This window comes from Pipistrellus hanaki (assembly GCF_964339955.1).
Source record: "Pipistrellus hanaki genome assembly, chromosome: 3".
Taxonomy (NCBI): domain Eukaryota; kingdom Metazoa; phylum Chordata; class Mammalia; order Chiroptera; family Vespertilionidae; genus Pipistrellus; species Pipistrellus hanaki.
In genome coordinates, this window is record NC_140505.1 from 36,487,013 (window position 1) to 36,509,204 (window position 22,192).

The 22,192-nt window shown below is 41.2% G+C and overlaps 1 protein-coding gene across 28 annotated transcripts in view; it reads left to right on the forward strand.

Annotated features, from left to right (window-relative positions):
* The window catches only part of DOCK9 (dedicator of cytokinesis 9), a 248,544-nt gene that overhangs the window by 117,562 nt on the left and 108,790 nt on the right, over positions 1 to 22,192 (forward strand). For all 28 annotated transcript variants that reach the window (XM_084880234.1, XM_084880236.1, XM_084880241.1 and 25 more), the window contains exons 2-3: positions 716 to 832; positions 19,868 to 19,957. In XM_084880234.1, the coding sequence (XP_084736360.1) occupies positions 716 to 832; positions 19,868 to 19,957 (207 nt within the window). The remainder of the gene's footprint in view (positions 1 to 715; positions 833 to 19,867; positions 19,958 to 22,192) is intronic.

Here is a 22,192-nt window from a genome sequence, read left to right on the forward strand (position 1 = left end):
GGGCCAAGAAAAGGTGGTCATGGCTGGAGCCACTGTGGGCATCCAGCCTCCACTCTAGACCGTGGCTGGAGCTCTAAGTGGGCATCGCTGGCAGAGCCTAAAGCTTGGAAGAGGACTGATCTTGCCAGGGGTGACCCAAGACACAACTGGAAGTTCCACTAGAATCCATAGCCTCCTTTGTGTTTAAAGAATTAAGCAAGCATGCCTATATATAGACAGAGTGCCACGAAGTGTCTTCTTTTTCTTGGAAAACAACTTTTATCTCTTGGTTCTGATTCCTCCTGGTATCAGAACTAACACACTTTATAGAAAAGTAGGAAAATGCAAACACACGTATGGTAGACTTTACAGAGTTCTTTAATCTTAAGAAATTGCTTGCATCTGTAAGAATGTTCTGCCCTAGCCAGTGTTGCCAAGTGGTTAGAGTGTTGGTCTAACCATGAAAGGGTCAAGGGTTCAATTTCTGTTCAAGGACATGTACCTGAGTAGCAGGTTTGATCCCAAGCCCTGGTCAGGGGCATGAAGGGGGCAAACAATAGCTATGTCTCTCTTGAATTGATGTCTCCCTCTCCCTCTCCCTCTCCCTCTTCTTCTCCCTTCCTCCTTTTCTCCCTTCTTCTCTCCCTCCCTCTGAAAATCAATGGAAAAAATATCCTCATGTTGAGAATCAACACAACAAAAACATTGTTTCAAGTGCTTATCTTTCACCTTCCAGGCCAAGCCAAAGCTGATTGAGCCCCTTGACTATGAAAATGTCATCGTCCAGAAGAAGACACAGATCCTGAACGATTGTCTAAGGGAGATGCTGCTCTTCCCTTATGATGACTTTCAGGTACGTGACTTTTCAGTTTCTGCAAATGGAATCATGCAGTTTATCTTTACAATTACCATCTATCTATTGCTTTATTGTTTGCTTAATTTAGGATTTTTAAAAGATGATGTTATTTAATAGGGGAAATTGTGTCATTATAGTCTTCAGGCATTCTTTCATGAGTTGATTTTTTTAATGGCATTGTTTTTGCATATATATGCAGATGTGAATTTATATGTTATATATGTGTATATGTATGCAAACATGCATATATACAACATAGATGTCATATATATAAGTGTGTGTGTGTGTTTTATCTTGAATACAAGTACTATTCTGTGGGCTGCTTTAATGGACACAAGTGCCTCCTATGTCTTGTGAGATTTATTTGAAGATGGATTTAGGGTTTTTTCCTAGTGCCTTAGAGTCTTAAGGTTGAGATTTCTGGGGAGAAGTAGAGGATTTTGTCTTGCACCCTTTTAGGAAACTGCCATGAGAGAGCCTTTGAACTGTGTGTGAGCTCACAAAGAAGGGTTTGGAGGTAACAGGTGTGTCCTGACGCTTACCTCTCTGGTGCAGTAGCAGGTGCTGTTTTTTGGAGCTTAGTAGCTGCTAGCAGAGGACTCAGCACAGCTCCTGCTCTGAGCTGTCCTGTAGATTGTTGCCAGAAACCTTTCAGATTATGGCCTGCGGCTGAGTGACTCACAGGAACTTTGAGGGTAGTGAGGAGCTAGAACATTCTTCCTCCAGGAAACCCATACTGTGGTGTTAGATACCTCGTAACCTAGAGTTACCTCAGTCTATTTGGAGGTCTGGTTACTTCCCTAGCTCTCCTGGAACCTAATCGCCTTCTCTACCTCGAGGCTTCTCTATCTGTTCTTTTATGATTGAGCCATGTCTTGTGTGAATTGAGCTGCCTTAGTTTTTTTTTGTTGTTGTTGTTAACAACTTCATTGATTTCTTGTTGTTTAATTTTAAAAGTATTACATACTTGTAAACAAACAAAGAGGCACTATTGGAATACTTGACATTAAAAGCCGCCCCCCCCCCCCACCCACCTTCTTTCTAATCCCACTCTCAGAAAATAACCTATTATATACAATTCTGTGCATACGGAATTGTCTTTAGAAACTTCCATGTTAATGATAACTATTGAATTATATTCCCTAACATTTTCTTTCCCCACCAAATTTAAGAGACTTCAGTTTTTACAACAAGGCTGAGAATTTTCACAGATGTTCACTTTTTCTAACTTTTTAGAAGTGCATATGGAGAAAATTATTGACCTTTAGATCTTCCCTGGAAAGTAAGGATTGCCATGGAAATGAAATTGACCATTAAGTACGTAATGGGATGCTGCTGCCAAAATGTGTTCCACTGATGAATGGTTTCAAATCATGCCTCAGAAGTCGAGGCTTCGAAAACTTCATTGCATAAACTACCCAGCTACAGGACAAATGAAAGGAAACCTCAGAACCAAGCCTCCTGTCTGTGATTTTGGCAACAAATTAACATGAGAAGTTAATCAGTTGATTACAAATTGCAATCCATGTTGACATATTTTTCCTGAAGTGTGCTCAGAGGAAGCTAAAGGTTATCTCAAGTTTTTCTGAGCATGAAGTATGTATTATTCTTGGTATTAATTAGAGTAACAACATTATTTCAAGTTTTGCAGCCTAGAATGAAAAGTTGTATTTGCAGCCTTGAGATGAAGTTGCTTAAAAAGCAAACAAACCAAACAAGATATGGTTAATTTAATTTCATCTTTTATCCCAGAGACAAGGAACCAAAATGTTGTAGAATCCTGTAATTGAAACTTTGAGAAAAACGTCTTGGTCTTTTTCACTTGTATCTACTTCTCTCGGGATACCAGGCACAAAAAACTCACGTTTTGCTGTCCAAGACTGAACAAGCAAGTGTTATTTTCTGTTTTGGGGAAGTTTATCCAAAGGTTAAGGAGCTTGAATTTTAGCTTAGATCCTCACCACAGTAATTGTGGTGGTCTCCATTTAAATTTGGATGGTGATATTTGTTTTCTTGGAAACTCCTATTTTCCAATCAAGTAAGGCCATTTGCACTGTGCTTTCTTGCCAATTTGTCTTGGTGATTTCAGTAACTGTCTAGTTAGCTGAATAACCAAAATGTCTTAGCAATGTCACAGATTCCTTATGTCTGTCCATGTTTTTATTTCCTTGGGCCGTATTATTAGAGACAGGGAGCAGATTAGATCAGGTGAATGCATTTTATTTCATATGGAAAAAGATAGCACGTTGGGTAACAAATGCGCCATAATAGTGAGCAAAGTACATGCTGGGGGTTGATTTGCAATACTACACTTCCTGGTTAAACAATATTCGGTAACTATTAATAGAACATTATGTGAAGTTCTTTAAAATATATTCAGGATAATAATTTATTAAAATTGCTGAAACTGGTTTGGCTCAGTGGATAGAGTATCAGCCTGCGGACTGAAAGGTCCCAGGTTGGATTCTGGTCAAGGGCATGTACCTTGGTTGTGGGCACATCCCCAGTACTGGGTGTGCAGGAGGCAGCTGATCGATGTTTCTTTCTCATCTATCTTTCTAACTCTCTATCCCTCTCCATTTCTCTCTGTAAAAAAATCAATAAAATATATTTTAAAAAATAACTTACTAAAATATAAATGTGGATAGTGATGATACATTTGTACCATTCTTGAGGACAATGTTGGTATTGGTCAACTCCTAAGGACATCCAAGTGCTATCTTAAAATGAGTCTTAGGGAGAGATTTGTTTGTGGGATGTACTTTTGCCTAAGGGTCAGGGAAAAATAAAACCTAAGAGACATGAAGTAAATGTGGATTTTAAAAACAAAAGGACAAGTCTCAGCCATCAGAATATTTATGAAGTAAGGTTTTATCTGCCATGGCCAGAGACAGGAATGCCGTGGCTAACATGGCCCTTACTAGCCTGCTACACTTCTTTTTTTTTTTCAGAATCCTTCCCTGGTATTTTGGGGTCTATTCTGTTCTTTCTCTGTCTTGGATTCAAGGTGCTCTTTGCCAACAAAATCTTCTCTTCTTTTCCATCCTTCTAGAACAGGGGTGGGGAACATCTGGCCCTTGGGCTGTGTAAGGCCTGATAAATCATTTGGTCCGTCCCTGCCAAGGCATTAGGAGTGAGTTAATTGAAGGTTTGACCAAATATAGCAGGCTGACTTTTAAATTGATAATTTTGCGTGGCCCACGAATGTTGTAAATAGTCAAGTGGCCTTTGGCAGAAAAAAGGTTCCCCATCCCTGTTGTAAAACCATCTCATGCTCTGAGGCCACTTCAGATGGTTGTAAAACCATCTCATGCTCTGAGGCCACTTCAGATGGTTGTAAAACCATCTCATGCTCTGAGGCCCCTCCCCCCACTCTCTTATTTTCTCTAATGCTTACTGTCTTACACTGTATATATTGATACCTAAGTACACTGGGCTTTTCACCATTGGCTTCTTACGCATTTTGTGTCCAAGTGTCTCCACTATGCTGTGGCCCCTAGGAGGGCTCAGGCCCCGTGTTGGTGCATCTCTAGGCCCATCCATCTCTGCATCCACATCATCTCTGCACACGGGGCTCCAGAGTTGGGTACTTTTAGCTTCACTTCAAATGAGTAAAATTACTGTGAATATCGGGTAGTTTTCTTTGAGTCAGGAAGTAAATATGAGTATCAGTGAGCACATGTGGAAATGCCAATATCTAGATTCGTAAAACTTTTTGCCTGATCAGTGATTTGGATTGGTGGAAGTTGGATAATTTCTGAAATAAAAGAATGGAGGTGAAACAGTCTTAAAAGACATCTATCTTCTGATAGTTAACAAACCTTTATTCTGAGAACTTACTTTTCCATGGGTACATGGTAAGTAAATTTTACTGGGCAGGTTAGATAGAGATGATAACCTTTTTGATTAAAATGTTTTAGATCAAGAAATATAAGTTGATTTGTTGCTTACAAAAGGACAACTTTATATATAATTGAAAGTAATGCCCAGGACTCCTCCCTTTCCGATCAGAAACAAAGAATTCAGTGTGGGTCTGCCCATCCATTTCCAATCATCACTCACATTCAAGGGAAGTCCTTTGCCAGATGCTGCTGCTGCTACTGCTGTGACAATCTTAACTGTTGCCATCCATTCACTTAATCTACAGCTGGCCTTTTGAGCTCTTACATCCTGGGTTGTTGCATAGCTTACTAATGTTTGTGTAGTTATTAAAGTGTTGAAATATGAAGAAGATAGTAAATAGTAAAAAAGTATGTTGGGAGCAATTTATGGGTATCATTTATATTTTATAAATACTAGAGGCCTGGTGCATGAAATTCATGCACTTGGGGAGGGGGGAAGTCCCCTCAGCTCAGACTGTACCCTCTCACAGTCTGTGAGCCATCAGTCGGACATCCTTAGCGCTGCCATGGAGGCGGGAGAGGCTCCTACCATGCTGTTGTGCTAGCCAGCCATGAGCCTGGCTTCTGGCTGAGTGGTGCTCCCCCTGTGGGAGCACATTGACCACCAGGGGACAGCTCCTGCATTGAGTATCTGCCCTCTGGTGGTCAGTGCGTGTCATAGCGACCCGTCATCCTACTGTTTGGTCAATTTGCATATTAGCTTTTTATTACATAGGATTAGACTTTGGTATATGATATGAACTAACAAGGGATACAGCTTGTATGGGAGGAATAAAAGACCTTCTATATCACTTCTGGGGATATATCCAAAAGTATTGAAAGTAGGGACTCAAAGAGATATTTATACACCTAGGTTCATAGTAGCATTATTTACAATAGCCAAAAGGTGGAAACAACCCAAATATTCATTGATGCATGAGTGGATAACCAAATGTGGTCAATGCATATGGTATACCCTTAAAAAGGAAGGAAATTCTGATACATACCACAACATGGATAAACCTTGAGGACATTATGTGAAGTGAAGTAAGACAGTCAAAAAAGGACAAATATTGAATAATTCCACTTATACGAGGTTCTGAGAATAGTCAGATTCATGGAGATAGAAAGTGGAATGGCAATTGCCAGGGGTTGGAGGAGAGGAAGTGGGGAGTTATTATTTAATGGTTACACAGTTCCAGTTCTGCAATATGAAAATAGTGCTGTGGAAGGTCGTGGTGATGGCTATACAACAATGATAATGCCACTGAACTATATACTCAAACATGGTTACGATGGTACATTTTATGTTATAGATGGGTATTTTAGCACAGTGTTTGTTTAAGATCGTGCTACGGGATTTCTGTGCTATGTGGATGTGAAATTGTTGTCATCCTTAAAGCTGTGTGTAAAGTCAATATGAGGAGAGATTTCTAAGGTGCTCTTTCTACTGGTACTTCATAGTGTCTTATCAACCTCAAATCTCTTAGCAAAAGAATTTTAAAGGAAAGATGGGAGTATAACGCAAAGATCATTAATAATTGGCAGTCCTAGAAATTTTCACTTTTGAAAATGTTTGGATACAGGAGAATCCTCAAGTTCTCAGCATTGTATAGAAATGTGTGGTTAATCCATTTCCCTTTAAATAACATCCTGATTTTTATTTTTCCTCTCGGACTTCCATGAGGCTGATAATGATCTGCAAACCACTGACCTGAAAAGGAAGCCAGGCCCCGCTATTGACAAAGGGTCTGGAAGTCTCTGATCTCATTTCCCATCTGTTTTTTTTTGTTTTGTTTTGTTTTTAAGAATTTTCTTTTCCTACAGGGTTTTGTCCTCACTTTTTATTATATGCTGCCAAAAAATTACCTCAATACTTTGTTTTGAACTTTTGATTGGAAAGTGGTTTTTTAAAATAAATTCCTAGAAATTTTTGTCAGAATTCAGTGGCCAACAATGTAACTTACTCTGAACATTGTGGTTTCTGGAATGTTCATGTCTAGGATTGCACCTTCCTGAAAAACCTGGATAAGTAATGTTTCTAAATTGACATTGGCCAGAACTTCAGGAGATGAGCATTTTAATTTTAGTTCAAGTATAATGCCTTTTACAGACAACAGGGACAGCTCATTCTTTTATAATCAAATACACCTTAAAAAAGACAAGCATATTTTTCAGATAGCACTGATCAGTTGAGTTGAAGAGTGTATTGATTTAGCTTATAGTTTATGGTTATACTCCTTGTGCAGAGGGCTCAGGTGGGAGATGCTTAGCAGTATAAATATGTGATACAGTTTCTGCTTTCAAGTAGCTCAGAATTTAAGAGAGGAGGTAATTAATATTAGCAATAAGGAAGAGAATGTGACCAGTGTCATGGCATAAACAGGGGCCCATAGGAATTTATTAAGTTTGAGATGGTGGGACATTCAGGGGCTAAGAGTGCTTTAAGTGTTGGAAATGCCGGAGCCCAGCCTCAGAGAGAAGGCAGGCTTCGCCACAGAAATGCTACTAGAGTAGTCCCAGGAGTTGAGCATGTGGGGCTCATATGAGTGCTTATGGTGCCCCCATCTTGGGGTGTACCTTCACTGGGAAGAAGGGAGGTGGGAAGCAGAAATAGGAAGTAAGAACAGAACCAGGAAACTTGGTGTTTTGGAAGGCAGCAAGAGCAGCTAGAGCAGTGGTTCTCAATCTTTTTAATGCCCTGACCCTTTAATACAGTTCTTCATGTTGTGGTGACCTCCAACCATAAAATTATTTTTGTTGCTACTTCATAACTAATTTTGCTACTGTTAATGAATCGTAATGCAAATATCAGTGTTTTCCAATGGTCTTAGGCCAGTGGTCGGCAAACTCATTAGTCAACAGAGCCAAATATCAACAGTACAACGATTGAAATTTCTTTTGAGAGCCAAATTTTTAGAAGTTAAACTTCTTCTAATGCCACTTCTTCAAAATAGGCTTGCCTAGGCCATGGTATTTTGTGGAAGAGCCACATTCAAGGGGCCAAAGAGCCACAGTTTGCCGACCATGGTCTCAGGTGACTCTGCTAGCCCACAGGTTAAGAACTGCTGCTGTAGAGCCTAAGAGTTAAAGGAAGGGTAGGCAGACTGAGCAGCGGTCACACACTCCTGGCTGATGAGGTAGGAGAGACGGGTCATTAGAGTCGGTAACTGTCTTTGCCAGTGAAGATGTTTTCTAGCCAGGGCTGAAGAAGTGTGTGGGTTCAGCACAGAGATTGGTATTAAATAGTAGGAGAGAGAAGGAATCATTTGGCTCATATAACGAGGTTTTTATCAAGATTGGGGAGACTCGAGAATGGGCGAAGGAGGAAGTCCAGGCACGAAGAAGAGATTGAAGATGCAAGATATTATGGGGATGTCTTTTGAGGCAAGGAGCTTTAGCAATGGGGACTTTGGGGGGAAGAATTCAGGAAGGAGAGAGAGTTCTATCTCTGAGCTGCAAAGAGAGGACTGGATATTGAGAAATTTAGAGGTGAATTGGGCTCAGGTTGGCCCAGGTGAGGTGCAGTCTTGGGAAGAGTTAGGAGGTTTGGAAAGCAGGCTATGGGGTGAAGGATGGGGAGGAGCCCGGGTGGTGAGGCTCAGCTATTGAGCATCCACCCAGGAACCAAGAGGTCAGGGGTTGGTTCCTGATCAGGGCACATACCTGGGTTGTGGGCTCCATTCCCAGTAGGGAGCGTACAGGAGGCAGCTGATAAATGATGTTTCTCTCTCATCGAGGTTTCTATCTCTCTATCCCTCTCCCTTAAAATCAATAAAAACATATTTGTAAAAATCTTCATTAAAAAAAAAAAGGGATGGGAGGGGGTAGCAATAAGCCATCAGATAGCATTTCTTCTTCTGTGACCAGGGCCACAGCTCTTACCCTTTCTTGCTTTGGTTAATGCAAGAGCCACCTATCAAGTCTTCTGGATCCTGTCCTTGCTCCCTTCAGCCTATCCTAACGGAGTAGCTGGAGTGATTGTTTAAGAAGTTTAAAAGGCAGGTCATATGACATCGCCCCTGTGTTTAGAGTCCCTTAGTGAAGGCCCTACCATGGCCTGAAGGGTCCGTGTCTACCCACTGCCTCTCTGACTGGCTCCCACTCCTCTTCCCACTCTCACTTGTAGCCACACTGTGCCCCATGGAGAGAGAAGGGGCTCCTATGTCACTCCTGCCTCAGGGCTGTTCCCTCTGTCTGGTATATTCTTTACCTGGCTATCCCTCACCTCCTGCAAACCTTTTCCCAGATCTTACCTTCTCAGTGAGGCCCTTTGCCACTGCCATCCCCTCTAACCACCTTAGGCATTCTTGGCCTCTTTACCTTGCTCGGTTTTAATTTTCTCACTGTATTGCCTATCCACTTCTAACATACTTACTTACATGTTTATTGTTCATTCATGTGAATGCCACATAGATAGAGGAAGAATTAAACCAAGATGATATCTTATGACAGAGATAGCTTAAGCAGGCGGAGATGTATTTATACTGTATCTAAAGCAATCATTGAATATTGTTCTTTATTATATCTTATTTGTAACTATAAGACTTTATTTTCTCCCCAAATAGAAAATAAAATCTCTATGAAAGTAGCAAACTATAATTATTGGGTTTTTATTACAAACCACCATTTTTTGAAAATTCACCTCTGCATTTGCTAGCGTTCCTACAAGAGGGTTTTATCCATGGTAGGCACTAAATATGTACGGAAGAAATGGATGTTTTGGAACTTGGCACCAGCTGCCTTTGAGGTTGTGAGAGCATAGATCAGGGTGGCAGATCAGGGGAGTAGAAGTGAAGGAAACACAATATGTATGCATGCAAAAACAAAAAACAGAAGTCTTTAAAGAAAAAGATAATCTAGGTTTTGGTCTCAGCACCAAGATGCCATTTAACATATTACCAGGTACAAAATCTTTATGGTTTGTCCCACAACCTGCAAGGGTCCCGCTGTGTCCGAACCTCAGCCTTTTTCCTCCAGGGTTGCCTGGAGGAAATAAAATCTAAACACTATAAAAATATGTGTTTAGATTTTATTTCCTCACACACACACACACTGGCCACTGCCAAATGTGTCCTGTTTGGGTTTGAGCAGCCTGTGTCAGCAGCACCTTGAATGTGTGCATGAAATCCAGAGGGGTCAGATGAAGTTCAGCAAGGTCCCCTGATGTCAGAAGCCCTCGAATCAGGTCTTCCCCATCTGCTTAGCATTTTATCTGCAAAGCATTTCCTCTGCTCCATGGTGTTTCACTAGTAAAATAAGAGTTTGGATGGCATCCCAGAAGCCGCAGTGCTGCTCTGAACAAGACCAGCGTGGCGGTGTGCTGGTAAACGCATGGGATTTGAGTGAAATGCTGCTGGATGCACTAGTGAAACCTGACAGGTGAATGAGGGGCACGTGGGGGAGTGTGCCTTCTGAAGGGAAAGTTCATTGGTATGCATATTGCAATATGTGAATAGTGGGCGTGGTTTAACGAGAAGCATTTTCACTATGCTAGGCTTTCACACAAAGGTATGGTCTTTTTAGCAGCTAGAATTGCGTTCTAAAGGTAGACACACAGCACCATACACCGACAACTAGAAAACCGAAGAAACTATGCTTGCTCATACCTCCCTCAAGGTTATGTTACTGAGTGGAATGCAGATGACTCCAAGGGATGGTAGATGCTCTGGGTGGTAGGGTCAATGGCAAGATCCAAGGCTTAAGTATGTGACCCTAATGTTAGCCCCAGGTCTGTCGGTTACTAATCTGGGTATTTGGATTAGCAATAAACTCTCCTAAAAGTCACTTTTCTTAATTGGTAATTCAGAGACAACGTTTTCCCTAAAATTTGGATTCTCACAGATGGATGAGAATCCAATGAGATCTGACCGTTGAGGAAAGCTCTTTGTGTACCTGGCTGATGTCCTCCAGTTGGGAGGGAGCTGAGGGGCTAAGGTTCCTATTGTAGCCTTCTTCCCTGGACTAGGTAATATAGTTTTATTTTTGAGGATAGCAGTTTTAATTGCAAAGCCATGTCATTTGGAACAGGCTGAGACCCTTATTAGTCAGGGAGCTGGGCCTGCCACTTGTCCCCCGAATGACCAAAAGGCCACTCCTGGCTTTCTGGATACCACACCCCCCTCAAACACATCCTCCCCATTTGTGCAGTGGTATTTCTGAAGAGATTATAAACAAGCTTCTTTGTAACATCAAATCTAACATAAGCCAAAAAATAATCTCTTTTGAAAGGATGAGTCTGCTCATTCAGGGTTCTGAACATTGAACTTCTTTAGATATGGTTTACTGCATTTGAACAGGCAATTATAATGTATAAGTGGTGGGTTTGAAAAGGTAGCAAGAATAAATTTTTTATGACCTCTAAAGGTCTACTGAAATTTTTAAATGTACATGGTATTTTAGGAAACAGGGCATTATGCAGAAGCTCTGTGATGTCTCACCAGTTGCTGAAACCCTGTCTAATATGGAACTTTAAGGGAATCTCATAACTAAATATAATACTCTCCATTAGAAAAATCTGTCCATTCACTCAGCAAATACTTAGGTGGTGCCAGATGTGGTGCTGGGTGTTGGAGGAGCAAAGGTGAATAGTAGGGTCGGAGATTCTCAAGTCTAATAGGAGATACAGGAAGGTTTTTGAGTAATTTCAGCAGAATGACACACATGCTCACTGAGGGCAGTGGCTGCAGGAGTCCTGAGGTTGGTATGAACAGCTCTGCAGCTGGGCAGTGGGGTCGGTGCATCAGGGAGCCAGAAGGACCCCGTGTTGGATGGGGGAGTCAGAAGGACCTGTGTGCTGGAGGGGTGGAGAAGGGCAGGGAAGAGTCAGAAAAACGTCACTACAGCTGATCTAGGAAGGGCTTAGGTCATATTGAGGAGTTTGGACTTGGTTCTGGTGGCAGTGAGAGTCATTGAAAGCTTTTCGTCTGAGGCGTGATGCTACCATATCAGAGTTTTAGAAAGCTGACTGGCAGCTGTGCAGGGAATGGATAAGAAGGATGATAGAAGGAAGGCAGGCATACCAATCAGGGAGGGTGCTGCACTGAGATTCATACAAGAGCACCCTCCTTCTGTGCGTTGTCACAGGGATGTCGAGCAGAGAGAGGCATTGACCTCACAGAGTGACACTTGAATGAATGGAGAAAGGCAGTTACAGATGGAAGCTTCGGGACCGTGCAGGAGCTAGTGAAGAGGAGCTGTTAGAACCAGAGAGATGTCCATTTCCCTGCACGTAGTCAAGGCTCAGCCCTTGTATGGTTTTAATTAGTTCCTCGGGAGTTTTTTTGTTTTTGTTAGATCCCTCAGAAACCCAAATAGAATTCTTTCTCCAGCTCTAGACCCTTCCCTTGTCCCATGCTTTGCCCATGTTCTTAATTATTAGTGGATTAAACATTTAAAATTCTCAGGAAACTGTTTCCCTGAAAATGGAAGTGTCTGATCTTCATAGGACATGTTGTCGGCTGCCAAGACGTGATCTGGCAGTGAGCCGTGGGGCACGCCCTGTGTGGACTGCAGTTCCCAGCCGCGCGTGGGACTGCGCCCTCTGCAAAGCCAGGCGTCTGCTCTGAGACAAGGCCTCTGCCAGAGAGTTGGGAAGGCTTCCTTACTGCAGTGCTCAGTAAATCGCAGTCCTGTTTAATATGGCCCCGGCTACAAAATGTTTAACATACAGGCAAACCCAGCCGGGAGTGTGTCCGCAGACATCAAAGGGACCTAACTTCCACAGACAAGGGAGGCACCTGTGGTTTGGCTCAGATCTAGAGACAAAAGGAAGGAGGCGTTGGGAGCCATCTCTCTAACAGGGAGCAGTTGAAAATCCGAGGTAACTTTAGAGCATTGAAGATGACACTATCCACTTGGCCCACTTGGCCCAGTAAAAATTCAACTCAGAGCTTAATCTCTAGTGAGGGAGATGGGCCAGGCCTGAGGGAAGCTGCCCAGAGAGCTCTCAGTGGTACCCACCCCACCGGGGCTCTCATTTCCAGCATCCTCTTCCCACAGGGCAGTGAGCTCTGGCCCCTCCTTCCCCCGTTGGAAGGATGCCCTTCTCCTGGCAGATGATTGCATCGAGCTCTCAAAGGTTTGAAGGGATAATGTTATTAAATAGACACAAAAATAAACACTAGTACCGATGCTTTATATGGAATTACAAACAGGAGGGGTTGACTGCTAAGGGAAGATAGTCTATTTGTGAGCCAAAGAGAAAATTGGGGTTGACCAGGCTCTGAGATCCGTGGGCTTCTCTGTCCAGCGGGTCAGCAGAATGGCTCTTGAGCCTTCTTCTCTGACTTCAGGCCATCTGCACCTTAGAGGTAAGACAGCAGGTTACCCAGGACATTTCCCTTCACTCTGTCTGTTCTGCAGCCATGTGGCCATTGGCCAGTTAGAAGAGGACCCTCTTCCTTCATCCAACTCAGCTGTTCTGTGTAGGACACTAGAAGCCATCTCTTCCTGTCTCAAAGCCTGCACTCCTTCTGGGCTGCCCCGCGGTGTTTGTTTTCTGTCTGAGGCAGGACACTCCCAGCGCTGTGCTCCTTTGAACAGGGGAGGGGGGGGACAGTCTGTGGTGGATCCACACAGCTGGCTTAGGTTGCAGCCCACCCACTTCTCTGGAATATTGTCTTTAGCTCGTTGTTCATGTGGTCCCAGGAGAAGGGAAGGTCATTGTTTCAGTCTCTTAATCAAAACCCTATACAGTGAGATATTTTAAATACCCAGTGGATATGCATACTTCTCACCAGGAATTAAGAAGGCTGTTTTGTTATAGTTTCATGCCTATGGTAAAATGATAAAAAAAATCCAGTGCCATATGGGTTTCAAGGGTTAGAAAAATAAAGAAATGATGAAATAAAAAAAGCATGTCTTTGTTAACACTCATGTCTCTATTTATTTGCGTCTACATAGTGAATCTTCCCTCCTTTTAATCTGACAATTCCCTTTATTAAACAAAATAAATGGGGACTATAAATCAGCTTTTACAGTATTACTTTTTTTTTTTTTTCCTGGATGTCTTTCATGTTCTGGTAGCAATGCACAGCACTAACATAAACCATTTGTGTGAGACAGACTTAGAATTCCATGTTCACAGAACTGTGGAATTTCTCAACCACAAAGGAAACCTGGAAATCCTGAAGACCCCTTTATTTTATGGATGTGGAAAGTTAAAACTTTCCCCCAAGATCACACAGTTAATTAGTGGCAGAGCTCAGATGAAAACTCAGGTTTCCTGGCTCTGAATCCAAACTGCTTTCCAATACTTCTCAAATTCTTCCATAGGAAGCTTAATTAAATTACGTGCTTCACGTAGCTGTTCTGTATCAGTGGGGTCAATAGTGTGTTGGCTAGCACTGATGAAGGAAGACAGAGCCTTGACCAGGTTAGGGTCAGGAATTTTGATAGTAGAGAAGGATTCCAAGTTGAAGCAGGCCATGAGGGAAGAGAAATGGGTGATGAAGAAGAGGGGTGGGAAATGCCAGGAGGGCCCAGGTGCGGAGACCTGATACCTCTGTACTTTCCCTTTAGAGCAGGGGTCCTCAAACTTTTTAAAGTGGGGGCCAGATCACGGTCCCTCAGAGAGCTGGAGGGCCGGACTATATGAACTACTAATTCCTACTGTAACACCTCGGCTGCGCTCACTGCCCAAAAAACCTGGCGGGCCGGATCAGACTCCTCTGCGGGCCGCATGTGGCCCGCGGGCCGTAGTTTGAAGACCCCTGCTTTAGATGGTCCATGGCTCTGACTCCCGGGGGTAAGCATCCGGATGTGGCTCATAGATAATCGAATTATTTCCAGTCATTTGAACCAAGAGAAAATAAAAGTTTTTAAAATAAAACATCTATTTGAAATTTGTTATTCCAAATTAGATTTTCAGATCACCATTAAATTTTACTTTTCATATTCCAGTGGGGAGAGGGAAGATAGGGACAACTCTGTACTTCTTTACCTCATTCCATTGGGGGGGAAAGTCCTATAGAGATTTACTTGGGGTTCTCAGTGTTTGTACATCATTATATAAGGTCTTTGGGGGAAGACTTCACCCCTTGCTTTCTCTTCTTTAGCAGTTCAATTACTCCTATAATTTTGTGGAATTCCTCATAAAACTCCCGCCCATACTTGGTCACGATAATTAAGGATTTCTATGTGTCAAAGACCAACAGTGTTTAACCTAAGTAATGGTACTGACCTAATATAGATGATTTTTTTTAGATAATTATAGTAGTTAGAAGAGGGTTTTTAATTTTAAATTGTTTTGTGCCGTGAGATTTATATCCTAATTGTTGTATGTCTATGTTTAGATTTAATTTTCAGGTCTTATCACACTTCATAATGTAAAATATTTTTTCCCTTCCACTTGCAAAAGTAGAAAGTTACTTAGTCAGAAGCTACTAAGCTTTCTTAGTAGGATGGAAATTGTATCTTTCCAAACATAAAAATAGGACTGATAGTCTTTGGATGTCCAAACTTGATACTGACTTATCTAAAGTGGACATAGACCCATCTTTTAGCAAGAATATGATTTTAACTGATATAAAAGTAAAAAAAAAAGAATACCATAACAATTAAAAAGAAAATTAAGCTAATTTTTTTAAGAAGGGCTTTAATACTCATAGAGTATATCTTGGTATTGATTTGAATTGTTATAAACCTGATAAATAAAACTACAGAAACTTAAAATGAATTGATTTGGAATACAGTTGACTATTACCTGAATGTAACTTTTAATACATAAAAATTTATGGAGAAATTAAAAGAGAATTCACTTCAGCTATAGACATCCCTTGCCAATTTTCATAATAGATAAGAGAACTTTTATAGTAATAGAAAAAAAAAAACATATGCAAGTAATGGATGTAGGTTTCTATTTCTTTCTCCACTGTCTATTTTATTCATTCATTTATTAAGTACTTGGCACAGAAATACAAATAGAAAGATGCATCTCCTGCCCTCAGAGGAATTCACAGTCTGATGGGGGGGAGGGGGGGAAGGAAAAAAAAAAGATGTGTCTGCAAGAGACTTCTGTATAATGGAATCCGAGTTGATGAGCTATCAGACAGGCCATCATGGTCTAGGGTCAGATTTTTACTTTGCAAGTCCAAAGACTGGGTTTGGACAGTATAACCAGAATTATTTGGGCTCGGATGAATTCACTTGTAGTAACCAAGCCCTCAAGATAATAAACCAGAATACCATTTAAAAATGTGTATTCAGAACTGGAATTAATAAGCAAATCAGGATGTATTCATTGGCTGTGCATTCTCTCTAACTAGCAAAATCTAAATGGGGATCACATTATAAACAAGTGGATTGTTGAGGCTAGACTTAGAGCCAAGGCAGTGAGTGGAAGACCTTGGCAGCTGGTGGTATCACACGGTGACTTCTCGATGGTGCCAAGTCCTGTAGCCACCCGGTGGGTCCCTGCCTGATGGATTCCAGCCTTTTCTCTTAAAGATACTGAGAAAAGTGCTCTGGTCATGCAAGCTGTTTCTTTCTGTTGGCTCATTCTTTCCCCAGATGAATTAAAACCACTGACTAGCCTGTGGGTTGGTAGGGTTTCAGTGTTGTTTAATTCAAACTTAGAGTTCTAGGAAGTTTTTCCTTTGACATAGAATGTATTTTTCAGTTCTAGGATTTAATGGGTTTGTTTCCTTTGTGTGTGAGCAAAGAGCTAACCACATTTATTATGTCTTGATTTTGTCCTTTTAACTTTCTAAGGGTAAGCTTCTCTCTAAGTTTCAAGTATATGCAGCACAAGTACAATTTAGCTTAAGCATCTTTGCCTCAGGACACATCTTTTAAAAAATGTATTTTACTGATTTAGAGAGAGGAGGAAAGAGGGTTATAGAGATAGAAACATCAATGAGAAACATACATCGGCTGCCACCTGATTGTCCCCTACTGGGAATTGAGCCTGCAACCTGGGCATGTGTCCTGACCCAGAGTTGAACTGTAACCTCCTGGTTCATGGGCTAATGCTCAACCATTGAGCCATACTGGCCAGGCAGTACACATCTTCTTGATTTCCTCTTCTCCTCTGTGTCAAATTTAGACTCCCCACTCTTTCCTCTCTTACCAGCCTGTGTGTCTGTGCTCTTTTCTCTCATACCCTCCTGCAGTATTTATCACACTCTAATAATTTATTTCCTCATCTTCCTCTGCCATCAGACTGTAAACTCTGTAAGAACTGCATTTTATTTAATGTGGTATCTCCAATGCTAGTTCATTGTCTGTTGGAAAAAGTAGGGATCCAGTAGAAGGAGGAAGGGGGAAGAGGAAGAAGGGAGAGAGGGATGGATGGACGGACGGACGGATGGATGGATGGATGGATGGATGGATGGATGGAGTGATATTTATACTGAGCCTTAAGTGATCAGTAGACTGTTCTTTAGGAAGAGAAGCCACTATAGTTGATTCTCTAGGTCTAGCAGACATTTTTTTCTTATTTGCCCCCTCTTAGGACACTGACTGAATAGAGGGTGAGTATGGAAACCAGATTGCAGCTTAGTGTATCCCCTCCATGCTTCTGTCCTAACCTATAGTGTGATTAGCATTTGAAAGACATTTCCATGAAAATGGCAATATTCTCCAATACTTTAATTAGGGGATGTTCCTAGCGTCTTACAGTCTTGTTATAGTTATCTATTGCTGAATAACAAATTACCCCAAAATCTAGAAAGACAATAATTTATTATTTCTCAAAATTCAGAAATTGAGGCTAAGGCTAAGCTGGGTAGTTCTGCTTTATTTAGAGTCTATGTGGGCTGGGATATCCAAGATGCCCTCTTCACTCACATTGAGATACCTCAACCAGAATGGCTGGAACCAGCTGGAGGCTGGTGGGGCATCTTTCCTTATACGGCCTCTCCATATAACTAGCTTGAACTTGTTCACAGCATGGTGATCTCAAGCTGGTGGATCTTTTAATATGCTTGTTGTCTGTCAAAAATGAAGAATCAGGGGCTGCCAGTTCTCCTAAAGGCTAGGTTTGGAACTGGCGCAAGGTCACTTCTACCTCATTTTATCGGTATTAAACAGCCCAGATTCAAGGGAAGAGGAAATGGTCTCCACCTTTTGATGTAAGGAACAGCATGAACATATAGGGAAGGATGGTGAAGCATCTAAAAAAGAGGATCTAAAACAGATATACAAAAAGAACTACGAGAATCATAGATAGGACTTCATCAGAAATGGAGTCAAATCTAGTATCAGTGGGTGGCAATAAACATGTGAATTATTGCTTTAATTATTTGGTAAAGGTCAAGTCTAATGATTTTTGCTTTCTTTTTAAATTGAGAGCATAATGGTACTTTGGTCCATGAGAATAAAAAAGACTCATTTCCTATTATTTTTCTCTTAAAGGGGTGCTTAGAAAAATATTACATAATTAAAGTTTCTTGAGTTGGCAATTCACTGGGAAAATTTTGTAATACATTTTCTCTCTTCTTAGTCTTGTGATGGGAAATGGGCTGGAAATGACCCTAATAGTCCCGTTTCTTAGCCTGAGCCATTTCCTGAACATTTTTGAAAGTTTAATCATTAGTTTATAAAATCTTGATAGACCCAAATAATCAAGATAAGGACACAATAAGTGAGGATATTAAGAAGCTTACACAAACACAAGAAGTCGATGGAGGAAAAAGAGGACATATATAATACTTTCAGCAATAAAGATTTAAAAAAATAAAAGATAAGGGAAAATATAAAAAATAAATAGAATCTGAAAATAAAACATACACAATTTCTTTAGCAATTCCCCTTTACTAATATTTACTTGATTCTTAACAGTTTTGACAGTCTCTTATAATGTATGTGTTATGCTGAAGCTTTTTGAATAGATTGTCCTCTGCAAAGCTTAGTCACATATCTTTATGGCATTTCATGTGAACAGGTGAGTAATGAGAAGACCCCGAGTGTCTTGCTTTCTTTGTTTGAGGTATTTGCAAAGAAACCAAGACACCCAGGATCTTACAAACCCTCTTGGAGGCTGAATGAATGAATAATTCACCTGTGAAGGACTTTGGTGGAGAATAGAGTTTCGTCCTTTCCTTCCTATAGAATTAAGGGATCCTTATTCTAAAAAAACAAGAACTAAGATTAATTTCAAAGATGAGCACAGTGCAATAAAAGAATGTATATAAGTGAATCAAACACAACACAGAGAAAATGTGGACAGGAAATAAAATTAAGTTATACATAAAATATATGTCCTGGGTTTCTCCACCTCTACAGATTGGGGAGGGATCACAAATTTGACCCAAAGCTGATTCTTATCAAAGGAAGAAGAGAAACAGCCTGGATAGATGCTGGGAGACCCCAGCTTAGTAATTAGCCAGAAAGATCAACAGGGTAGATTCTGTTAGCAAAATGTTTCATGTATGCTGTTTTATGATCTGTTAATAGTTCAAAGGATTGTAGTCCGTGGGAGAGGAATCTTTCTGAAGTCTGAGGTCCTGTTTCCTGTACTGACATTACTATCCCGCCCAAACTGTTAATTGGAATAGATGTGCATCTGCCTAGAGTCTTGAGGCATTTTGTTATTTAAAATAAGCATTTAAGCCTCATGAAACAAGAATAGTTCTAAGGTTCATAGGAGGGGAGGTAGAATTCACAATTCATAGATTCAGTCAGTAAATACTGATTAAGGGCCTTCGACCTCTCTGGTTACCTTGCTCTTAAGCACTGGAGATGTGGCAGAGAACCCAGACACAAAGGGTAGTTCAGAGATGGGTAGTGGTGATGGTTGCAGTGTAAATGTACAATGGCACGGGACTATACAATTGAAAATGGTTGAGATTGTAAATTTTATGTCAGATCTATTTAACTACAATAAAGAAAGACAATTGGGGCAAGTAAAAAGCAGGGTAATGGGACCAGATCAAGAACCTGGGGGGTTAGGGACTCTCTGAATGGGCCTCTGCCTTCCTTCGGGGAGCAGAGGACTCCTGGGAGTGGCCACTGGTCCCTGATCCAGAAAGAAGCTGGGGTCATTGCCCTGCACGACTTTTGAACGGGAGGGTGTCAGGTGGGCTCTGCTGTGTGACCTGAGGAGGAGATGGTAGAGACTGAGGTGAATGTCCATGCCAGGCCCTGCCGCCTGGGGGCTGCCCTCCCTTTTGCACCTCACCAAGCTCTTGCCCGGTGCTTTCCTTCGCAGACTGCCATCCTGAGACGCCAGGGTCGCTACAGATGCTCCACGGTTCCTGCCCACGCACAGGAGGAGGCTCAGAGCTTATTTGTTACAGAGGTAATGTGTTTCTTCCACGTTCATATACTACGTTATTTTAGTCATTTCCCCCCTAAGACTTGTCCCCTGCCCTCCACCTCCTTTTCTTTAAATTTTAATGATGTTTTCAAGGCAGTGTCAGAGAAGTAATTATATTTTTTTATAATGGAAGTTAAAACCAGAGGATAACATGAGGTTTTCAGAATCCAAAACAGGAATGCCAACAACAAAACATGAATTCTGCAGGAGCTTATGAAATAAAAACCTCTGGGTGTAATGTCAGAGGCCTCGTCATGGATATTTAATGGACACTCAGCACACACATTTATGTAATCATTTACACTAGTACATATTTATACCTGGAACTTACCATCAAGACCAGTTCAATTTCAATGTTTATAAAGTGGCAGGTGAAAATGAGCTGAGCCTGCCGATCCCTGATCAATGTGTGGTCACTGTTACTTTTGTTTGAACAGACAAATAATGATCATCATGAGGAGGAAAGAAGTGATTACATTTAGATTGCTTCCCCCACTCCCCCCACACACCTTGGGTGTTTGTTTCTTCCTCCAGGTGCTTTTGGGTAGGATGAGCTAATTAGGTGTTTTAATTTTGTTTCTTGAAGTGTTCCTTCATTTAAGTACCTGGGGGTTCGGGGTTCTCTGGATGGGCCCCTGCTTTCCTGGGAGAGCACAAGGGCTCCTGGAGTGGCCATTGGTCCCTGATCCGGAAAGAAGCAGGGGCCGTTTTTATCCTCATTTTCTAGATGATAAATAAGTCTATTGATAAATCTGCCCACTCTAAGGAAAATATGCTTTTATAAGTGAAGACCAATTAAAATAACACGATTTCGTTTCCATGGAGATTTAAAAAAAAAAAATTCAATATGTATTTTAAATTTTAAAGTGTTTTCTCTCATCCTTCTGAAAAGGTAACTTTATCTTGCCTCCTTTGCTATTATTATATTAGTAAAATTAACTCTAGACACATACAACCAGATATGTTTATATGATCGTAAATGTTTATTTTAAAACAGGATGTAGGCAAATTGTGACCTACAGGCAAACCCTGGTCTGCAGCCGGTTTTATAAATAAAGTTTTGTTGTAGCACAGCCACACCCATTTGTTTACCTATTGCCTTTGGCTGCTTTTGTATCACAGCTCAGAGTTGAGTGGTTGCAACAGAGACAGTATGTCCCTCATAGCTGGAAATGTTTACGATCTGGCCATTTGCAGGAATAGTTTGTTGACTCCTGTCTTTAAAACATGCAGCAAAATTATTAATTCCTAATTCAATTTTCCCAATTGCTCAAAAAATATGGTTTTTGAAGGGCAGCTCTCCATTAAGTTCTTTAATCGCTGCAGGTTGAGCAATAGCGGCTCCATTCTCTGCTGTGCGAGCCAACATAGCTAAGCCCTCTGGAGAGCCTTCCCTAGGGTGGAGTGCAACAGCACTTCCTCTCCATCCTCTGGTCCCGAGGAGAATGACCTAATGGCTTTAAAAAAAAAAAAACAACTTCAAAAGACCTGCAGGATAACTTCAAAATATTATTGAATTTCACAAGTTTGAAAGGTCAGCCATGAAATCAGATCCCTATGCTTTTAGAGATATGGTTCTGTGGATACTGATTTCTGATTGAACCCATTGTCTCCTAGACTTTCCATGTCCCAGAGGGATGGGTGTTGCTTGCCTTATTCTGTTTCTACCTTGGAATTTAGTAGATGCCCGCTGTGTGGGCAATCAACAATGGCTTAGTAAATGAATGGAACCTCTGGCTACTTAACCTGGCTATCTGTGCTTTTTGCAATTCCTTGTAATTGAGCAAGTTTAAATATTATAATTGTGTTTCTTACTAGTTTTATCTAAGGTATTAAAAATTTGGGCAATCAGGCATTCCGTTCATGAGTGCGCAGGATCATGTATGTCTGTGCTTATGTTTTCATTGGGCAGGTGCATTTTATACTTCACAATGGTTGTAATGACCTGCAAGAGACTTTGGTGGCACAACTGTAGTAGCCCTGCTCTATGCAAAACCAACATGGCCTTGAGTGCTGCTGCTGTCCCTGATTTGGCTTCCAGAACAAAGAGAATAAAGGCTCGCCCACGAGACTGTATAATACACAGTCAGACTTGACTTAGTGATAATGGACCTACGGACAGTAGTGGGAAAATCCAAATCTTAGGATAATTCTGAAATCATACAGGTTTGAGAATGTAATTTTGAGTGTGGGTATCTGATATTCTAAAGGTCAAAA